Source organism: Staurois parvus, unplaced genomic scaffold (genome assembly GCF_062004578.1).
Source record: "Staurois parvus isolate SC_StPar_1 unplaced genomic scaffold, SC_StPar_1.0 ptg000283l, whole genome shotgun sequence".
NCBI lineage: Eukaryota > Metazoa > Chordata > Amphibia > Anura > Ranidae > Staurois > Staurois parvus.
In genome coordinates, this window is record NW_028318079.1 from 7,299,614 (window position 1) to 7,319,411 (window position 19,798).

The window sequence follows — 19,798 nt, forward strand, 5'->3', positions numbered from 1 at the left end:
GACCCTGCATTCACTATATCCGGTCTCCCCGGACCCTGCATTCACTATATCTGGTCTCCCCAGACCCTGCATTCACTATATCTGGTCTCCCCGGACCCTGCATTCACTATATCTGGTCTCTTTTCCGGAGGTCAGAAAAAAGTCGCTGTCACTATAGGTCAATGCCAGTTTTTAAATGTAATTACCGCTTTTTTTTTTTTCTTCACTATAGCTCAGAGAATCAGCTGTCACTTTCCCCCCAGCTAAAAGAAAAAAAGTTTCCTTTTAGTTTGTTTCCCGAGATAAAAGAAACAAAGTATCCTTTAGCTCCGGGGAAAGTGACAACTAATTCTGTGAGCTATAGTGAAGAAAAAAGCCAGCAATTGCATTTAAAAATTGGCACTGACATACACTTTGTATTGCAAAAAAAAATTGTAAAAATTTTCGTAAACCGAGGCATTATTTTCAATGAATTTTCATTTGTAAACCGAAAATTACGTTAACCGAGGCGTTCGTTAACCGAGGTACACCTGTATGTATATATATACACCATGGGTAGTCCTCCCTCCAGGGGCTGGTGAGCCTGAGCGATCCTCCTGTCCAGTTCCCAGCCTGTAGGTAGGATGCTTCCCACTGGGCCCCCTCCCAGGCTCCTGCATCTCTTCCTCTCTCACATCTTCCACCCAAACTCTCAGTCATACTTAACAGCTGTCCTGACCCATGCCAAGCATCCTGCTGGGGATTGGTCAGGATACCCTAAGTATGCAGATCAGGCCCTTCTCACCCTCACCCACAGCTTCTATAATCTTCTCCAAGATTCTAGAGCAGGGGGAGGAACTGATCTGCTGAGCCTGCCAGCCCTGACCCAAATTTGACCCTGCTGACTAGTCCCCAGGCTGCTGCTCAGCCTCTCAAACTAAAAAAAATAATCCGCTAGCTCCCCCTAGCTAACTAGGAGGGTGCTACACTGAGAACAGAGGGTATGTGATCATTTATGTATATAAAAAGGAAAAAAGTATCTATATATGTATACACAAATGTTTTACCTTTCGTTTCTATTTTTAACTGAATGGGTTGTTTTACAAGGCGAGCATTTATTGCGAACGGGCTGCAGAAAAACGATCAAAAATATGCATGCAGCATTTTTACTGACGCAGTGCACCACACGGAACAGTAGTGTCATTAGACCCTACAGGGTAGGACATGTAGGTGGCCCATTATAATCGCCTCTTAGGTCACTAGGTTTCCTCATAGCTGTGAGGTGAGGTTCAAGAGTCGTTGGGGGCTAAATGGCAGCCAGCCCCTGCACCATGGGAAAGTCGGGATAGATATATATATATATATATATATAGATATATATATATATATACACAGGGCTTTTTTTCTCAGAGAATAGGTGCAGGAACTCCCCCTTTTGAGTCACCCCTTGTCTTTGCCTGTAAGGGATTTCTGGCAAGACGAATTGTGACCGGAAATGCACGATCATCAGCCTTCCAAGGTCTTCATCTGCAAGATCTGCAAACAACAACTACTGGCACTCTTGTTCCCCTGGGTCCTAGACCCCCTCTGTTCCTACTGCAGCGGGGACAGGACTAGTGACACAAGTGAGGCCGACCTCGTCATTTCAGTCTCCCATCAGGTACGTGACACCGCCCCTTACCCTCTGAGCACTGTTCCTTGGTTTCACCCCCTACCCACCTCCTAGTACCACCCCTTTTAGAGAATACAGAAGCAAGTATAATTTTGTGGTGCCAAGTAATATGGAATTTGTTCCCCACAGTGAGCAACAATACAGCCCCCTTTCAACAATAGTACCCCCAGGAACAATAGACTCTCTCTGCAACAAAATACCCTCCCTAGTAACAATAGGTCTCCCAGCAGCCAGCATCAATTGACCCCTTCCCTCAACAGTAGAAGCCTCCTAGCAACAACTGACTCCCCTCCAGCAACAATAGAGCTTCCTGCACACCTCAGCACCCCTTGCCATTACATATATTCAGTGCCAGAACTGCGTACCCCCTTGTTCCCACAGAACAAAGCCCTGTGTGTATATATATATATATATACACACACTACTGTATATTGCCAAAAGTATTGGTCGGCCGGCCTTTCCACACACATGAACTTTAATGGTCTCCCAGTCTTAGTCCGTAGGGTTCAATACTGAGTTGGCCCCGCCCTTTGCAGCTATAACAGCTTCAACTCTTCTGGGAAGGCCGTCCACAAGGTTTAGGAGGGTGTCTATGGGAAGGTTGGACCATTCTTCCAGAAGCACATTTGTGAGGTCAGGCACTGATGTCGGGGGAGAAGGCCTGGCTCACAGTCTCCGCTCTAATTCATCCCAAAGGTGTTCTATGGGGTTGAGGTCAGGACTCTGTGCAGGCCAGTCAAGTTCCTCCACCCCAAACTCACTCATCCATGTCTTTATGGACCTTGCTTTGTGCACTGGTGGGCAGTCATGTTGGAACAGGAAGGGGCCATCCCCAAACTCTTCCCACAAAGTTGGGAGCATGAAATTGTCCAAAATGTCTTGGTATGCTGACATCTTAAGAATTCCCTTCACTGGAACTAGGGGGCCAAGCCCAACCCCTGAAAAACAACCCCACACCATAATTCCTCCTCCACCAAACTTTACACTTGGCACAATGCAGTCAGGCAAATACCGTTCTCCTGGCAAACCCCAAAACCACACACGTCCATCGGATTGCCAGACAGAGAAGCGTGATTGGTCACTCCAGAGAACACGTCTCCACTGCTCTAGAGTCCAGTGGCGGCGTGCTTTACACCACTGCATCCAACGCTTTGCATTGCACTTGGTGATGTAAGGCTTGGATGCAGCTGCTCGGCCATGGCAACCCATTCCATGAAGCTCTCTACGCACTGTTGTTGTGCTAATCTGAAGGCCACATGAAGTTTGGAGGTCTTTAGCTATTGACTCTGCAGACAGTTGGCGATTTCTGCGCACTGTGAGCTTCAGCATGCGCTGACCCCGCTCTGTCATGTGACGTGGCCTGCCACTTGGTGGCTGAGTGGCTGTTGTTCCCAGTTGCTTCCACTTTGTTATAATCCCACTAACAGTTGAGCGTGGAATATTTAATGGCCAGGAAATGTCACGGATGGACTTATTGCACAGGTGGCAACCTATCACGGGACCACGCTTGGAGTCACTGAGCTCCTGAGAGCGACCCATTCTTTCACAAATGTTTGTAGAAGCAGTCTGCATGCCTAGGGGATGATTGTATACACCTGTGTTCATGGAGGGGATTGGAACACCTGAATCCAATGATTTGGAGGGGCGTCCCAATACTTTTGGCAATATAGTGTATATAGTGTATATTGCCTGAAGTTTCTTTGCTGGTGGACCAGACCAGATCAGCATGTTGTGCATTACTTTAGCTTCTACTTAGGGGAAAGCCTGAAACACCATAAGGACTTTATGGATTCTCAGGAGTTCTCTCATTGCCTCGTCATGGGGTATATGACTCTTTATTCTACCTCCTGTAAGTATTGAGTCTCTCTTCGCATTCCACATCTCTATGCTGAACTGTCTGTAACTTCAAGCGGTGGGCCTCCACCTTCAAGGAACGGCTGACGTGTGTAAATATCCTTGCTATTATTAACTCAGAAGGGCAGAGTGGGATCCATTTGTGGCAGGTATACAGAGGACTGTCAGTAGTTATCACCGTGGCCAGGTTGGGTTGCCCCTGAAAGGGATGGTTCTACAAGATCTGGGGGCCCCGTACCAAGGGCACACTGCTAATTCTAGGTCGCCACCCCTCTGCCCATCCAGGAATGGAGTAAAGAGTAAATGCACCCACTCACAGCCACCCCAACAAAAGAAAATACCTCCATGGTGGGTCAGATGTGAGTTTTCTATATCTTTCTAAAGCATAATAACATGGATAAGGCGCTAATAAATATATAAATTAAAGTGTTACTAAACCCACAACAGTACAATCAGTCTGTATATGCAGTAAAGCATGCTTGTTATACTCACTGTGGAACCTAAGGGGTTAATCCTCTGCATTGTGTAAAAAGGCTGTTTGATCCTGAATTCCCTGATACTCCCCTTCTTCCAGCGTCCCCCTCTTATCTCCTAATAAGACATATCGTGTGGAAACACTCTTCACATGCTCAGTTTGGTGTGTATTGCTAGAGAGGTTTTTTTTTTTGCTTGGGAGGGTGCATGTGATCAGCACAGGGCCAATCAGCGCTGTCCGGACAGAGGGTCAGGGGTTCTGTATCCTCCTAGAGCAGAAAGAAAACGCCTCCTACAAGCTGTAACCATTGCGGGGAGACCGGATATAGTGAATGTAGGGCCCAGGGAGACCGGATATAGTGAATGCCGGGTCCGGGGAGACCGGATATAGTGAATGCGGGGTCCGGGGAAACCAGATATAGTGAATGCAGGGTCCGGGGAGAGCAGATATAGTGAATGCAGGGTCCGGGGAGACCAGATATAGTGAATGCAGGGTCCAGGGAGACCGGATATAGGGAATGCAGGGTCCGGGGAGACCGGATATAGTGAATGCGGGGTCCAGGGAAACAAGATATAGTGAATGCAGGGTCCGGGGAGAGCAGATATAGTGAATGCAGGGTCCGGGGAGACCAGATATAGTGAATGCAGGGTCCAGGGAGACCGGATATAGTGAATGCGGGCCCGGGGAGACCAGATATAGTGAATGCAGGGTCCGGGGAGAGCAGATATAGTGAATTTGGGGTCCGGGGAGAGCAGATATAGTGAATGCAGGGTCCGGGGAGAGCAGATATAGTGAATGCAGGGTCCGGGGAGAGCAGATATAGTGAATGCAGGGTCCGGGGAAACCAGATATAGTGAATGCAGGGTCAGGGGAGACTAGATATAGTGAATGCAGGGTCCGGTTAGAGTAGATATAGTGAATGCAGGGTCCGGGGACACCAGATTTAGTGAATGCAGGGTTCGGGGAGAGTAGATATAGTGAATGCAGGGTCCGGGGACACCAGATATAGTGAATGCAGGGTCGGGGGACAGTCGATATAGTGAATGCAGAGTCCGGGGAGAGTAGATATAGTGAATGCAGGGTCAGGGGAGACCAGATATAGTGAATGCAGGGTCCGGGGAGACCAGATATAGTGAATGCAGGGTCCGGGGAGAGCAGATATAGTGAATGCAGGGTCCGGGGAGAGCAGATATAGTGAATGCAGGGTCAGGGGAGACTAGATATAGTGAATGAAGGGTCCGGGGAGAGCAGATATAGTGAATGCAGGGTCCAGGGTTTAGTAACACTTTAAATACAAATATAAATGCGCATCTAACTCTGCAACAGTGTGCCAAATTCGATCAGAGATCTGCGCTGACAACGGCTCAAATTCTACATCTGCCCATCAGACAGGCAACCAGCGTTGCTAACACCATCATCTTCAACTATTACATGTCCGGTATCATCTCTGATCAATCATTATCATTGGTCAGAGGGGGATTTCCAAGCCCCCCAAACATGTTGGATACAACTTCGGACCTCTTGGTGTGAAAGATAAACTTACTGGACTTATTCTAGACTTGTGGTGATATTATCCATTTCTATACATTTCTGATTATTTGTCTCAACATACAGTATGTATAATGAAAGGAGTGCGCTCTGTTCTCAACTTCAACAACAGACAATTTCCAGTAAGTCGAGAGACTTCTGAAAACAACACGAAAATTTTTTTGTAGGTCCACAGCACTCTATGCGATATCCAGATATTGCACAGATTTTTGGTGCAATAAATCATTGGGCAGGGCAGGGCATAGCTGTTGATATTTAAAGTGGGCCTGTCGATAACTTTACAAGCGCACAAGATTACATTCCAGACACAATATCATTGATGATCAGATGATCATCAGTCTGCTGCAAGTAGTTGGAAGCATTTCCTCAGTCTCTTCTACCTCAGTGATCAGACTGTATATTGTAACTTTGTAGTAAGTTACAAAGCGTGAGGCTGCAGCAGGGGCTGATTTGTGTCAAGCATTTGCCAACACAGTCAGCAATTGCACAGGTACCAGGGTTTACATTACTGAGTTAGAACATCAATGATTAACATGTCTGGACAGCCCAGCACTTACACATTACTTCTCCATGCACTTAAAGTTGACCTTTAGCCAATGAAGTGGCTAAATAGTTTTCACTTCTGCCTAGTGGTACTAGGGTTGTTGGTTTGAATCCCAACCATGGCACCACCTGCCTGGAGTTTGCATGTTCTACCTGTGCCTGCGTGGGTTTCCTCCGGGTACTCCGGTTTCCTCCCACACTCCAAAGACATGCTGGTAGGTTAATTGGATCCTGTCTAAATTGGCCCTAGTATGTGTATGTATGAATGTAAGTTAGGGACCTTAGATTGTACACCCCTTGAGGGTTAGGGACTGATGTGAATGTACAATATATATGTAAAGTGCTGCGTAAATTGACAGCGCTATATAAGTACCTGTAATAAACAAATAAAGCACTTAACTTATTTGAACCTTGCTCGTCCCACTTCCACAATTAGATTCTAATTTTTTCGCATTTCCGATTTTGTGCTGCATGGCAGCATTCCTTCTAGGCGAGAATGATGTTGCACTCCACAGGGCCAGGACAAGGGTGGGCAGGAGGGGCAGCTGCCCTGGGCGCAGTAGAGAAAAGGGACAGAGAACGAACACAGGGCAGTAAACCCATTCTACAACATGCATTAGTAGTGGAAGAGGGGGTGTAGTTCCTCATCCTCCCCCTGGGTGCTGGATGAACCTACCCCAGTACTGGTGCTCCCCTGGAACTGTGCAGATGTGTTGCAGGGCTTTGGGAGTTTCTGGAGAGATATGGCTCATCTATGCACATGCAGACGTTATCCTGCACATGCGCAAAAACATTGCAGATCTGAGGTCCAGGATCTCAGGGTGTTTGCACATGTGCAGGGAGCAGGAGTGGGGAACACAGTGGCCAAGTGGTTAGCCCTTCTGCCTAGCAGCACTAGGGTCATCACCTCAGACTCCAACCACGGCACTACCTGCATGAAGTTTGTATATTCTCCCTGTGCCTGTGTGGGTTTCCTCCCACACTCCAAAGACATGCTGGCAGGTAAATTGGCTCTAGTATGTATATGAATATGCGTTAGAAACATTAGATTGTAAGCTCCTTGAGGGCAGGGACTGATGCAAACGCACAATATATACTGTATATAAAGTTGATGGTGCTATGTAAGTACCTATAATAAAAACTGTGTGGGAATTCCCCAGTGCGTACGCAAATGTGCTGCAGGTCTCCGCTGGGTCCCAAAGGTCAGGCAGAACCCTTCAGCACACATGCCAAACTTTTAAAGATAGGGGGCAGAGCCAAATGACAGGATACTGAAGTTGCTCTTTGGGCCCCGGCTCACATATATATGCGGCCGTATGGGCCGCGTTCTGCGTGGGCACAAGAGCCCATGCATTTGAATGGACTCCCATGACTCGTGACACGCAGAGAAGAAGTCCCTGCACTTCTTCTGAAAACGCAGCCCGCACGAGAACCTCGGTTCCCAGTACGGTTGCGTTTTCCAGTGCGGGCGGCGTGCCATTAGAACTAATGTCACCCGCCCGCGGGTCCGCATTTCTCTGTGCAGGTGGTGCGGCTGCACGGATTTTCGTGTGGATCTGCAGTGGCACCCCCCGCACAGATGTGAACCTAGTCTAACATCAAGAAAATATATCTGATAACGGGTCCACTTTTAACCCGGTTCACGCTAGAAAGCAGTGCAAGAAATCAGCAATCTGTGCGTGTTTCCCGCATCTAGTTCAAAACGCATTGCTCTTACGATCTGCAGCGGGTGTCAGTGCAATGTTAACAAACCAGGTCACAAATGCAGTGTGATTGCCAGCATTGGATGTCATGGTGCAAGTTGCAGTGCGTTGCATGCACTACTTTGGTGGCATGCGGTGTGATTTGAACCCGCACCGCATCGCATGAGATTTGCACAGAAATGCCGTGCGCTTCCTGTGCAATTCATAGCGTCAACCTAGGCTTAGTGGAGCTTTTCTTGGTGAAGTTGTCCTAAAATATGTTTCTATATGTTTATCTGGAAAAAAAAAGCCATATAGATAATAATAAGTGAGATAACATAAAGGAAATGAATTTTATGGCTGAACAAAGACAAATCTACAAATCCCACAGCCAGGGGCGGACTGACAACTCATGGGGCCCCTGGGCAATAGGGGATCATGGGGCCCCTGTGTCCTTGCCCAAACTCAAGAAAGCCTATGAAAAAGGTACCAGGGGCATCTTATGGGGCCCCCTACTGACCCCGGGCCCTCGGGCAGTGCCCGAGTTTCTAAATGGTCAGTCCGCCCCTGCCCACAGCTGACTCAGGCAATCGGGGACACCAGGCACACTCAGACCGTCCTAGCCAAGCTGTCCTTCACATGACAAAAGCTGCCATCACCCAGAATTGTCTTTATGACAGGTGTTGTAAATGTATATATAGAATTATATATATATTATATAGATGAAATGCAGATGATTGCCCACACCACCATAAAATCCCAATAAAGATCCATCATCATGCACAATATCACTATGTACACACAAAGGCTTGTTTGGGTAAAACTGCAACTGCAAAGGAAACAACATATAAGAAACACTTTCACAGAATTGGTAAACACTATTGTTACACAAATAAATGCGTAAGTCCTGGCACCGCAAGAGCTTACAATCAAATCTGTCTCCAGTTCTTGTAGCATCAGAAGTATTTATTCCTTCCATCCCTAATAGGAAAGCCAGATATTTATAACTAAGATTGGCATAGCCATGGCTGGTCATCATTATCAACTGACATTCCTGTCCGCGGTTCCAGGACGAATCAACATTATTCGTCCCAAATTATTATTATTATTTATATATATATATATATATATATATATATATATCTGTTAAGGATGAATCAAGAACACCTGTTTCTATGTATTGCCTGCAACCCCCAGATAATGCAAATAATAAAGCCTGTAACCCCAGATATATAATTTGCTTTATCTGGGGGTTACAAACTTTATTATTTGCTTTTTCTGGGGGTTACAGTCAATACATAGAAACAGGTGTTCTTGATTCATCCTTAACAGATGCATGTCATGAAAATACAGGTGTATTTAAATTGTAAACAACACTGTATACGTGAACATGCTACATAATTAGGTTAGTTTCACACCTATGCAGATTGCGTTTGAGTCGTTTCTGCTTTGCGTTTTGCATTGCGTTTATGCACCTGCGTTTTTGCCACGTTTTTGATGCGTTTTCCATTTTTTTTAGTTTTCTTGTTGCTAGGCAGATTTAAAAACGCATCAAAAGCACGGCAAAAATGCAGCAAAAACGCACTACATGCTTTTCTGCGGCTATAGAAACAAAAACGCAACTTTTTTGCGTTAAAAAAAATTCCTGACCCTTTCCAAAAAATGCACTGGCTGTAAACGCGGAGATGTGAAAGGTGTCCCATAGGAAATCATGCTAAATGGATTGTACTGCGTTTCTACAAAACGCTGCGGAAAACGCTTAGGTGTGAACTTAGGGTAAGATAACATTCAGACACTGTTAGGAAAATGTGAAGATTATTTATATTATATAGCCAAATCCCACTGAAGTATATATGTGCACACAGTCATAGCCACAGAAGGTGACTGCTAATTGTAAAATGTATGTGGGGTTTTTTTTTGCCCATTTTACATAATACCGTACATTATATGTGTATATATATCATGCACACTCTTCTCTCTCCATGTCTTGTTTTCTCTTCTCCAATCTCTCTTTCCTACTTTCCTCTTTCATCCCTTTTTTTTCTCTCCCTCCATCTCTTTTTCTTTTCTTTCCCTTCCTCTGGTCCTTTTTCTTCTTTATTTTTCTCATTTTCTAACAAAACACCTCTTTCCCCTCCTTTTGCCATCTTTCTTTCTTTTTCTTTCCCTCTCTCTCTCTCGTACATTCTCTCTCTCTTTCTTTCTCTCCCTCTCTCTTTCCCTCTCTCTTTCTTTCTTTCTTTTCTTTCCCTCTCTCTCTTTCTCTCCCTCTCTCTTTCCCTCTCTCTCTTTCTTTCTTTCTCTCTCTCTCTCTTTCTCCCCCCCTCTCTTTCTTTCTTTCTCTCTCTCTTTCTTTCTCTCCCTCTCTCTTTCCATCTCTCTCTTTCTTTCTCTTTCTTTCTCTCCCCCTCTCTCTTTCTTTCTCTCTCTCTCTTTCTTTCTCCCCCTCTCTCTTTCTTTCTCTCTCTTTTTCTCTCTTTCTTTCTTTCTCCCCCCTCTCTCTTTCTTTCTCTCTTTCTCTCTCCCTCCCCCTCTCTTTCTCTCTCTTTCTCTCTCCCCCCTCTCTCTTTCTCTCTCTCTCTTTCTCTCTCCCTCCCCCTCTTTCTTTCTCTCTCTTTCTTTATCTCCCTTCTCTCTTTCTCTCTCTCTTTCTATTTTTCCTTCTTTCTTAGCAAAATATTAAAGCAATAAAAAATATTTCTTACAAAGTTGGCCTTGATTTGTCTTGGCGAATCCTGAAATCCCGATAACCATCCTTGACATGGGCTTTGCAGGAGTAGTAGGTGCAGGACGAGGATGAGCAGCAGTGAACAGGTTCCAGATCGCAGACTCCCCATGGATTCCCAGGTTAGCTCATGGCGGTGTACACTTATCCCACCTGTAGGTATACATCCAGCTCCATGTTGGAGAAGACATCACCTGTACGCCTGTCCTCTCTGCTGGCGACTTGTATGAGATGTCTGGCTATAGCTGGCCAGGCCACATTTTTTTCCTTGTCACCTGTGTAGCTCCATCCTTGTCACCTCCTCTCTGACATTAAACCTAGTTAGTTTTTTTTTCCTCTGCCTGGTGTGGTAACTCCACCTCGAGGGCCTGCTCCTCCTTTACTCATAGTCAGAACATTTCCACCCACTTGTATTTCTGTACTGCATGTGTACAAAGTGGATTTCCTGATGTCAGCCTCTCCCAGAGATGACTCTTACCTGCTGCTGGGGACGGGGAGACGCCTACGTCTGGGGGCCCACCTGCCTGCAGAACACCATGGCATGAAAGCTTTGCTCTGACTCACAGTACAGATACCTATCTAAGCATTGCTATGCTGTTTTCTCAGGATTCCACTACCATTACTGGGAACCTGTCACAGGAAAAATTCCTGAGCTGACGTTTCTACTATAGAAGCATAGCTGTCATGCTCATCCTCTGTCTTCAATATTTCCAGAGTCATGTACTAAAATAAGTAACAGATCAGGAGTTCTGACTTTACTCCGACTTGATAGGCACAAGGGACTATTAAACTGCTGGCGTTTCCCATGCCCGGGGAGCAGTAGGTGGCGCGGACAACTGGCCATAGAAGCTGTACATGCTTGTGCTCCTGGAAATGCTCTTCTGCGTCTCGCATGTGCAAAACTTCAGCATTCGGGAAACAAATGTCATATGCACATGTGCAGGTAAACACCAATGCAAAAGAGCATCAGCATCAACCAGGGCCATCTTAATAGCATCATGGGCTCCTGGGAAAAAGTAATGCACTGGGGCCCCTACGGCTGTTTACAATTTACACCTACTCTAAAGAATTTAAGTATACTGTAAATAGCTGAAAGAATGAAAAGGAACAATTTATGAGTACTTTCAATAAATTTGATTTTAAACATTAAGAAAACATGCAATAAATCAGAATAATCAACACAAAGGGCACAGGACGGGGGGGGGGGAAGAAGGGCATGATACAGGGGAGTAAGGAGGGCACAATACTGACATTAGGAGGACACAGTACAGGTTCTGGGGTGCTGCCCAGGCCATCCTGGGACAGCTTAGTAAAAAGTGTGACTGTCCCGGCAAATCCGGGACAGCTGTCAAGTATGATGTAATGCAAGATTATCATGGGGCCCCCATGCACCTGGTTCCCCTGGGCAGTGGTGGCCATGCATTATGACAGCCTGGAAAACAAGTACTTCTATAAACTACCTGTGGCTCCCCTAGTGCTGAAAAACAAAAGAAGCTTTACGCTAGAGCTTCCTTGTGCTTGCAGACGTCGTTGTGTGTACCCTCACTGCTAAAGTTTAGGTACGGCACTTTTTAACTAGAACAATTTTTTGTGTTGCCTAGCAAGGCAATACAATGTTCCTGCGGGAGGAGATTTCTGCATCCAGCTCAATGCGGTCTATGCTGTTTGCCATGCGTTCAGAAATGCTCAGATGTGAATGGAGCCTCAATGTTCTTCTGTAAACACACCAATTTAACTTTCAGGACCCATTCCTACACCTAGCGTTGTGGAAGTGCAAATTTTTTTACTCTTTTTTTCTCACAACATACATAGGGCAACCTATTTCAAAGAGGTTCCTTACAAGAAATACGGATTATATGGAGGATATGCTGTCTATCCAATTACTCTGTATCCAATCAGGCAGGCCCTTGCTCTACATACACTATTTTGCCAAAAGTATTGGTCGGCCTGCCTTTACACTCACATGAACTCAGATGGCATCCCAGTCTTAGTCCGTAGGGTTCAATATTGAGTTGGCCCCGCCCTTTGCAGCTATAACAGCTTCAACTCTTCTGGGAAGGCCGTCCACAAGGTTTAGGAAGGTGTCTATGGGAAGGTTTGACCATTCTTCCAGAAGCACATTTGTCAGGTCAGGCACTGATGTCGGGGGAGGAGGCCTGGCTCGCAGTCTCCGCTCTAATTCATCCCAAAGGTGTTCTATGGGGTTGAGGTCAGGACTCTGTGCAGGCTAGTCAAGTTCCTCCACCCCAAACTGGCTCCTCCATGTCTTTATGGACCTTGCTTTGTGCACTGGTGGGCAGTCATGTTGGAACAGGAAGGGGCCATCCCCAAACTCTTCCCACAAAGTTGGGAGCATGAAAATGTCCAAAATGTCTTGGTATGCTGACGCCTTAAGAGTTTCCTTCATTGGAACTAGGGGGCCAAGCCCAACCCCTGAAAAACAACCCCCCATCATAATCCCCCTCCACCAAACTTTACACTTGGCACAATGCAGTCAGGCAAGTACTGTTCTCCTGGCAACCGACAAACCCAGACACGTCCATCGGATTGCCAGACAGAGAAGTGTGATTGGTCACTCCAGAGAACATGTCTCCACTGCTCTAGAGTCTTTGCATTGCACTTGGTGATGTAAGGCTTGGATGCAGCTGCTCGGCCATGGAAACCCATTCCATGAAGCTCTCTACGCACTGTTGTTGGGCTCATCTGAAGGCCACATGAAGTTTGGAGGTCTTTAGTTGTTGACTCTGCAGACAGTTGGCGACTTCTGTACACTGTGCGCTTCAGCATGCGCTGACCCCGCTCTGTAATTTTATGCGGCCTACCACTTCATGGCTGAGTTGCTGTTGTTCCCAGTTGCTTCCACTTTGTTATAATCCCACTAACAGTTGAGTGTGGAATATTTAGTAGCCAGAAAATATCACGGATGGATTTATTGCACAGTTGGCAACCTATCAAGGGGACCACGCTTTAATTCACTGAGCTCCTGTTTGTAGAAGCAGTCTGCATGCCTAGGGGCTTTATTTTATACACTTGTGGCCATGGAGGTGATTGGAACAACTGAATCCAATGATTTGGGGGGGTGTCCCAATACATTTGTCAATATAGTGTAGTTCATAGTAGATTTAAAGGAGATTGTATGTATGTATATATAGTGAGCTTTTAGACTTCCAGGGACACACTTCTCCCATTTTCTATACTACAGTTTTGCTCCACATAGGCTGTTATGTGATCGCTCAGCTCCTGCACGCTCTGCCAAATGTGTAATCGATGCAAGAAGAAGGTACAAAATGAGTAAGACTCTGGCTTTATATTCATTGAGAATGGTGTTCCTTGAAATAGATTGTATGTGAGTGGGTTTGAGCAATCTTCTGGAGGAGGATGGCAAGTGCAGGGTGTATGTTAATGAGGTCAGCTGGTGGCTACTTTCTTTCACTGGTGTAGTGCCCTCTTATGTACATTGTTTGTAATGTAGTTAGAGGCTTGTTAGAAGCCTGGGTGTCAATGAGTTTACTTTAGGGCAGGCAAAAGGACTTTACAGGTCAGGCCTCTGGTACCTCCCCCTGGTTCTAGAAGCTTGGAGAAGTTTCTAGAAGCTAGTGGGTGGAGGCCAAAAAGTGTTGATTTATGGGAATTAATGGGAATGCTTATTTATGGGAATCTGACCAATCCCCAGGCAGGAGGCATGGCACGGTGGCCTAATCAGCCCATAAATATGAGAGAGTCTGGCTAGTAGAGGAGTTGGGTGGATGATGGAGTGCTGAGGTGTGTTGCTGAGTAGCCTGGGAGGGAACGATGGAGAAGGGGGGGGGGTTCTGCCTCCAGGCTGGAGGTTGGAAGGATGTGAGAAGGAAGTTGACAGAGGGAGCTCCACTGCCCTACACTGCTGCCCAAAGCTACAGTACCAAAGAACAGTGTGGGTACTTCTACACCCCCAGGGCCTGCAAGAAAGAGGGCTGCTAGGTGCTATATCCAGGGTCATCTTGAATATTGATTGGACCCTGGGCAAAATTTTCTTGGGCCACCCCCTTCCCCTGCTAACATGCAATAAATTGCAGCTAGCAGGGGTGGACTGAACATTTGGAAACTCGGGCACTGCCCGAGGGCCTGGGGTCAGTAGGGGGCCCCATGAGATGCCCCTGGTTCCTTTTTCATAGGCTTTTTTAAGTTTGGGCAAGGACACAGGGGCCCCATGATCCCCTATTGCTCGGGGGCCCCATGAGTTGTCAGTCCGCCCCTGGCAGCTAGAGTTAGATCAGTTTACTGCAGCAGTTCAAACAGCGATTGTGATTGCTTGCCATGGGTTACAGCACACATTATGGCTCACTGATTAATTGCTAGAGGTTACAACACATCATTTCTGCTTGTTGATTGGTTGCTAGGAGTTACTGTACATCAGTTACTGGATGGGTAATGGAGGAATTTCTTTTTCTTTTCTTTTCTGCAATAGAGGAACATTATTGATATACTGATACATAGAGAAGCCAGAATTTAGAAAAAAATAAATAAAAGGTGAACTTAGCTTTTACCCTCCAACAGGGGATCAGGGGCCCTCAGCAATGATTACAGCACTGGGGTGGAACTGGAAAGTCAAATACTGTGATACTCAAATATATATAAAAAAAACTAAGACTGGTGAGCAGACTGACCCTTACATTTCAAGTTTTAAAAAAATGTTTTGGCACAGGACAGCATTTGACTCAGGTTTAAGAACTTAGAAAGACGTAAAAGAAAATAAATATTTTAATCCACTCCCCAAAAGACAATGCAAAAAATGTTTATGATGAGAGCGAGACACGGAGCTTAGGGCTAATAGTGTCATCTTTAACGCGTATCGTACCTGGAGCGCTTCGCAGTGCCCTAATGCAGAAAAAATCTACGCAGGAGCAAGAGTACCTGTTGTGACAACAGGCCTGTAGCATAGTTCCACTGGACCATTAGCAAGCCAACAGGAAGGGCTGTAAAATCGTCCTATAGGATTATATAGTGCCTTGAAAAAGTATTCATACCCCTTGAAATTTTCCACATTTTGTCATATTACAACCAAACTGGTAAATGTATTTTATTGGGAATTTTATGTGATAGACCAACACATAATTGTGAAATATAAGGAAAATGATAAATGGTTTTCAAATTTGTTTACAAATAAATATGTGAAAAGTGCAGCGTGCATTTGTATTCTGCCCCCCGGAGTCAATACTTTGTAGGACCCCCTTTGGCTGCAATTCCAGCTGCAAGTCTTTTTAGGGATTTCTCTGCCAGCTTTGCACATCTAGAGAGGGACATTTCTGCCCATTCTTTTTTGCAGAATCACTCAAGTTCTGTCAGATTGGATGGAGAGTGTCTGTGAACAGCAATTTCCAAGTCTTGCCACAGATTCTCCATTGGATTTAAGTCTGGACTTTGACTGGGCCATTCTAACACATGAATATTCTTTGATCTAAACCATTCCATTCAGGGGCGGACTGACAACTCATGGGGCAATAGGGGAGCATGGGGCCCCTGTGTCCTCGCCCACACTCAAACCACACCCAAAAAAGCCTATGAAAGGTACCAGGGAAATCTCATGGGGCCCCCTACTGACCCCGGGCCCTCAGGCAGTGCCCGAGTACCCGAATGGTCAGTCCGCCCCTGATTCCATTGTAGCTCTGGCTGGATGTTTCAGGTTGTTGTCCTGCTGGAAGGTGAACCTCCACCCCAGTCTCAAATCTTTTGCAGACTCTTAACAGGTTTTCTTCTAAGATTGCCCTGTATTTGGCTCCATCCATATTCCCATCCACTCTGACCAGCTTCCCTGTCCCTGCTGAAGAAAAGCATCCCCACAACATGATGCTGCCTCCACCATGTTTCACGGTGGGGATGGTATATTCAGGGTGGTGTGCAGTGTTATTTTTCCATCACACATAGGGTTTTGCTTTTAGGCCAAAAAGTTCAATTTTGGTCTCCTCTGACCAGAGCACCTTCTTCCACATGTTTGCTGTGTCCCCCACATGACTTCTCACAAACTGCAAACGGGACTTCTAATGGCTTTCGTTCAATAATGACTTTCTTCTTGCCACTCTTCCATAAAGGCCAGATTTGTGGAGTGCACGACTAATAGTTGTCTTGTGGACAGATTCTCCCACCTGAGCTGTGGATCTCTGCAGCTCCTCCAGAGTTACGATGGGCCTCTTGGCTGCTTCTCTGATGAATGCTCTCCTTGCCCGACCTGTCAGTTTAGGTGGACGGCCATGTCTTGGTAGGTGTGCAGTTGTGCCATACTCTTTCTATTTTCGGATGATGGATTGAACAGTGCTCCTTGAGATGTGCAATGCTCGGGATATTTATTTATAACCTAACCGTGCGTTAAACTTATCCACAACTTTATCCCTGACCTGTCTGGTGTGTTCCTTGGCCTTCAAGATGCTGTTTGTTCACTAATGTTGTCTAGCAAACCTCTGAGGACTTCACAGAACAACTGTATTTATACTGAGATGAAATTACACACAGGTGGACTCTATTTACTAATTAGGTGACGTCTACAGGTTCCACTAGTAGTTAGGGGTATCAGAGTAAAGGGGGCTGAATACAAATGTGCACCACACTTTTCAGATATTTAGTTGAAAACAATTTATCATTTTCCTTCCACTTCCCAATTATGTGCCACTTTTGTGTTCGTCTATCACATAAATTCCCAATAAAATATATTTACGTTTTTGATTGTAACATGACTTGTGGAAAATTTCAAGGGGTATGAATACTTTTTCAGGGCATTCTATGTGCATTTTAAGTGATTGTAAACGTATTCTGTTTTTTTTGTTTCCTAAATCAAATATGTCATACTTATTGTCAGGGCTTTCTTTCTGCCGGAACGCGGCGGTACTGCGTTCCGCCACCTTTTTCTTCTTGTCCCCGCTCACCGACTGCCTCTGCAGAGCTGACAAGCTATGCAGAGCAGCGAAAGTGACAGGTGCCGGACGCGGCTTGTTTATGTCATGCTTGCGCGTGCCCGGCACCTGTCACTGCCGCTGCTCACAGCCGGTGAGCGGGGACATGCACGCTTCACCCCCCCCCCTCTACCGCCAGCGTGTAAACATCGGGGGCGCGCGGCCACCCCCATAGGAAAGGTGTATCTTAGTACACCCGGCGGTGCGCGCTGACGTCATCACGCCCTCTGCTCGTCGATCCTACCATAGCGCGGATCGTCAGCATCAGGTAAGGAGCGGCGATACAATTTTTCTCGCTTTTCTTGCTAATGTGGGGGGGGGCAGTGTTACTCGCTATTCTTACTAATGTGGGGGGGGGGGCGGTGTTAATTCCATACATTTACTTTTATAGCCCCTCCCAAATTTTACTTGCATTCCTGTTCTCTAAAGGGGTGGTCCTAGGGTTTGATGGGGGCGTGGCCAGGTTTGGGTGGGGGAGTTCCACCACCTTTCCTCTGAGAAAAAAAGCCCTGCTTATTGTACATGCTCTATGCAATGGTTTTCCTCATATGAATACGGGTATTCATACAGAGCCTTGCATTAAGGCCTCATGCACACTGGATGTTTTTACAGCGGCTGTTTTTGGCTTTTAGTGTTTTTTTTCTATAGCTAGTAACCTCCCCAGCATGTTATCCTATGTGTCTATGCATACATAGGCTTTAATCAGCATTTTTAGCAGGGGTGTTTGCTAGCTGGAAAAAACCCGCCAGAACTATTGGGTTTCAAGCTGTAAAAATGCTCTAACGCTGGTAAATGTGATAAAACGCATTAAAATGCGGCAAAACGCAGCAAACTGACGTTTTTGAGAGTTGTTTGAGCCCAAATTGTTTTTGTGTGTAAAAAAAAACATGGAAAACACAGCTAAATGCAGCAAAACACAGCTAAACATTAAGGCAAAAACACAGAAATCCTGCGTTTTTAACACGACTTTATACATATATATTTTTATAATGCCCATTGTGTATGAGGCCTAAATGTATGGAGATGGCTGTAAGTGAAAGGAGGATAGGAGGATTTGCCTCCAGATATAGAACTTTCACGTGTCTAGTCTCCAGTCCTACACACAAAATATATTTTTCCAGCCCAGGAGAAAATGTTGGAGAGGTGATTATCCAGTTTGTGAGTAAAAACAAAAGATCGATATCTCTCAGCAAAATGATAGCCTGTTTTGGGCAAGTAGACAGGGTTGGACTTTCGCACAAATCAGTTTATATGAATTTATATACATATAAAGGTGCAGTGCTAAAATAACATAAATAAGAACAGCATATTATAGCATAAAATAAAGTGCAGAGTATCAGATCATGATGGAGGACCAGAGTGACGTCATGACGTCACATCCAGTCAACGACAGAAGTAAACATTTTTTTTTCCTTTTTTTGGTTTAAAAAGGTAAAGAAGAGGTTTGGGGTCTTTTTCACCTCAAATCTCTTCTTAAAGAGGACCTGTCATGCATATTTCAATTATAAGGGATGTTTACATTCCTTGTAACAGGAGTAAAAGTGATCAAAAATAAATAAACAAATAAATAAAGGGACAGTGTAAAAAGAAAAATGATGTTTAAAGCGCCCCCATCCCACTGTGCTCTCATGCAGAAGAGAACGCATAAATCGTGCACACATATGTAAACGGTGTTCGCAGCACACATGTGAGGTAGCGCCACAAACGTTAGAGCGATAATTCTAGCGCTACCCCTCTTCTGTAACTTTAAACCGGTAACCTGTAAAAATATTTAAAGAGTCGCCTACTGAGATTTTTAAATACCTTAGTTTGTCGCCATTCCACAAGTGTGTGCAATTTTTACGTGTGACAAGTTAGGTATCTATTTACTCTTTCATATTTTACAAAAAATTGGTGTATAGCTTGTATTTTTTTTTTTCCAAAAAAATTGAAATTTGAAAAACCGCTGCACAAATACCATGTGATATAAAAAATTGCAATGATCGCCATGTCATTCTCTAGGGCAGCGGTTCTCAACCTGGGGGTCGCGACCCCTTTGGGGGTCGAAGACCATTTCCCAGGGGTCGCCTAAGACCATCGGAAAACATATTTCCGATGGTCTTAGGAACCGAGACACCGCTGCTCTGTCTCGCGATCTGTGGGCGGGATGATATGCTGCCCCTGTAACCTGGCCACACCTCCGGGATCACTCAACAGCTCCGCCTCCTCGCCGCTGATTGGCCACCGGAACTGTAGCTCAGGAGAGGCACACAGGCGGCCAATCACCGGCGAGGAGGTGGAGCTTGGAGAGGAGGAGCCGAGCGGCAGAGCGCGCAGATCGAAGAAGATCGAGGGAGCTGCAGGACCGAGTGAAGAGGAGAGAGGCCAGAGAAGGAAGACAGCTGACAGGTAAGTGCAAATTTTGCTTCTGCAGGCTGT

The 19,798-nt window shown here is 45.6% G+C and overlaps 1 protein-coding gene across 1 annotated transcript in view; it reads right to left on the reverse strand.

Annotated features, from left to right (window-relative positions):
• IL17RE (interleukin 17 receptor E) overlaps positions 1 to 10,791 on the reverse strand; it is a 114,065-nt gene extending 103,274 nt beyond the window's left edge. Inside the window, exon 1 of the mRNA XM_089682065.1 lies at positions 10,438 to 10,791. Within this exon, the coding sequence (XP_089538191.1) occupies positions 10,438 to 10,569 (132 nt within the window). The 5' untranslated portion in view covers positions 10,570 to 10,791. The remainder of the gene's footprint in view (positions 1 to 10,437) is intronic.
• Positions 10,792 to 19,798: the final 9,007 nt, after the last annotated feature.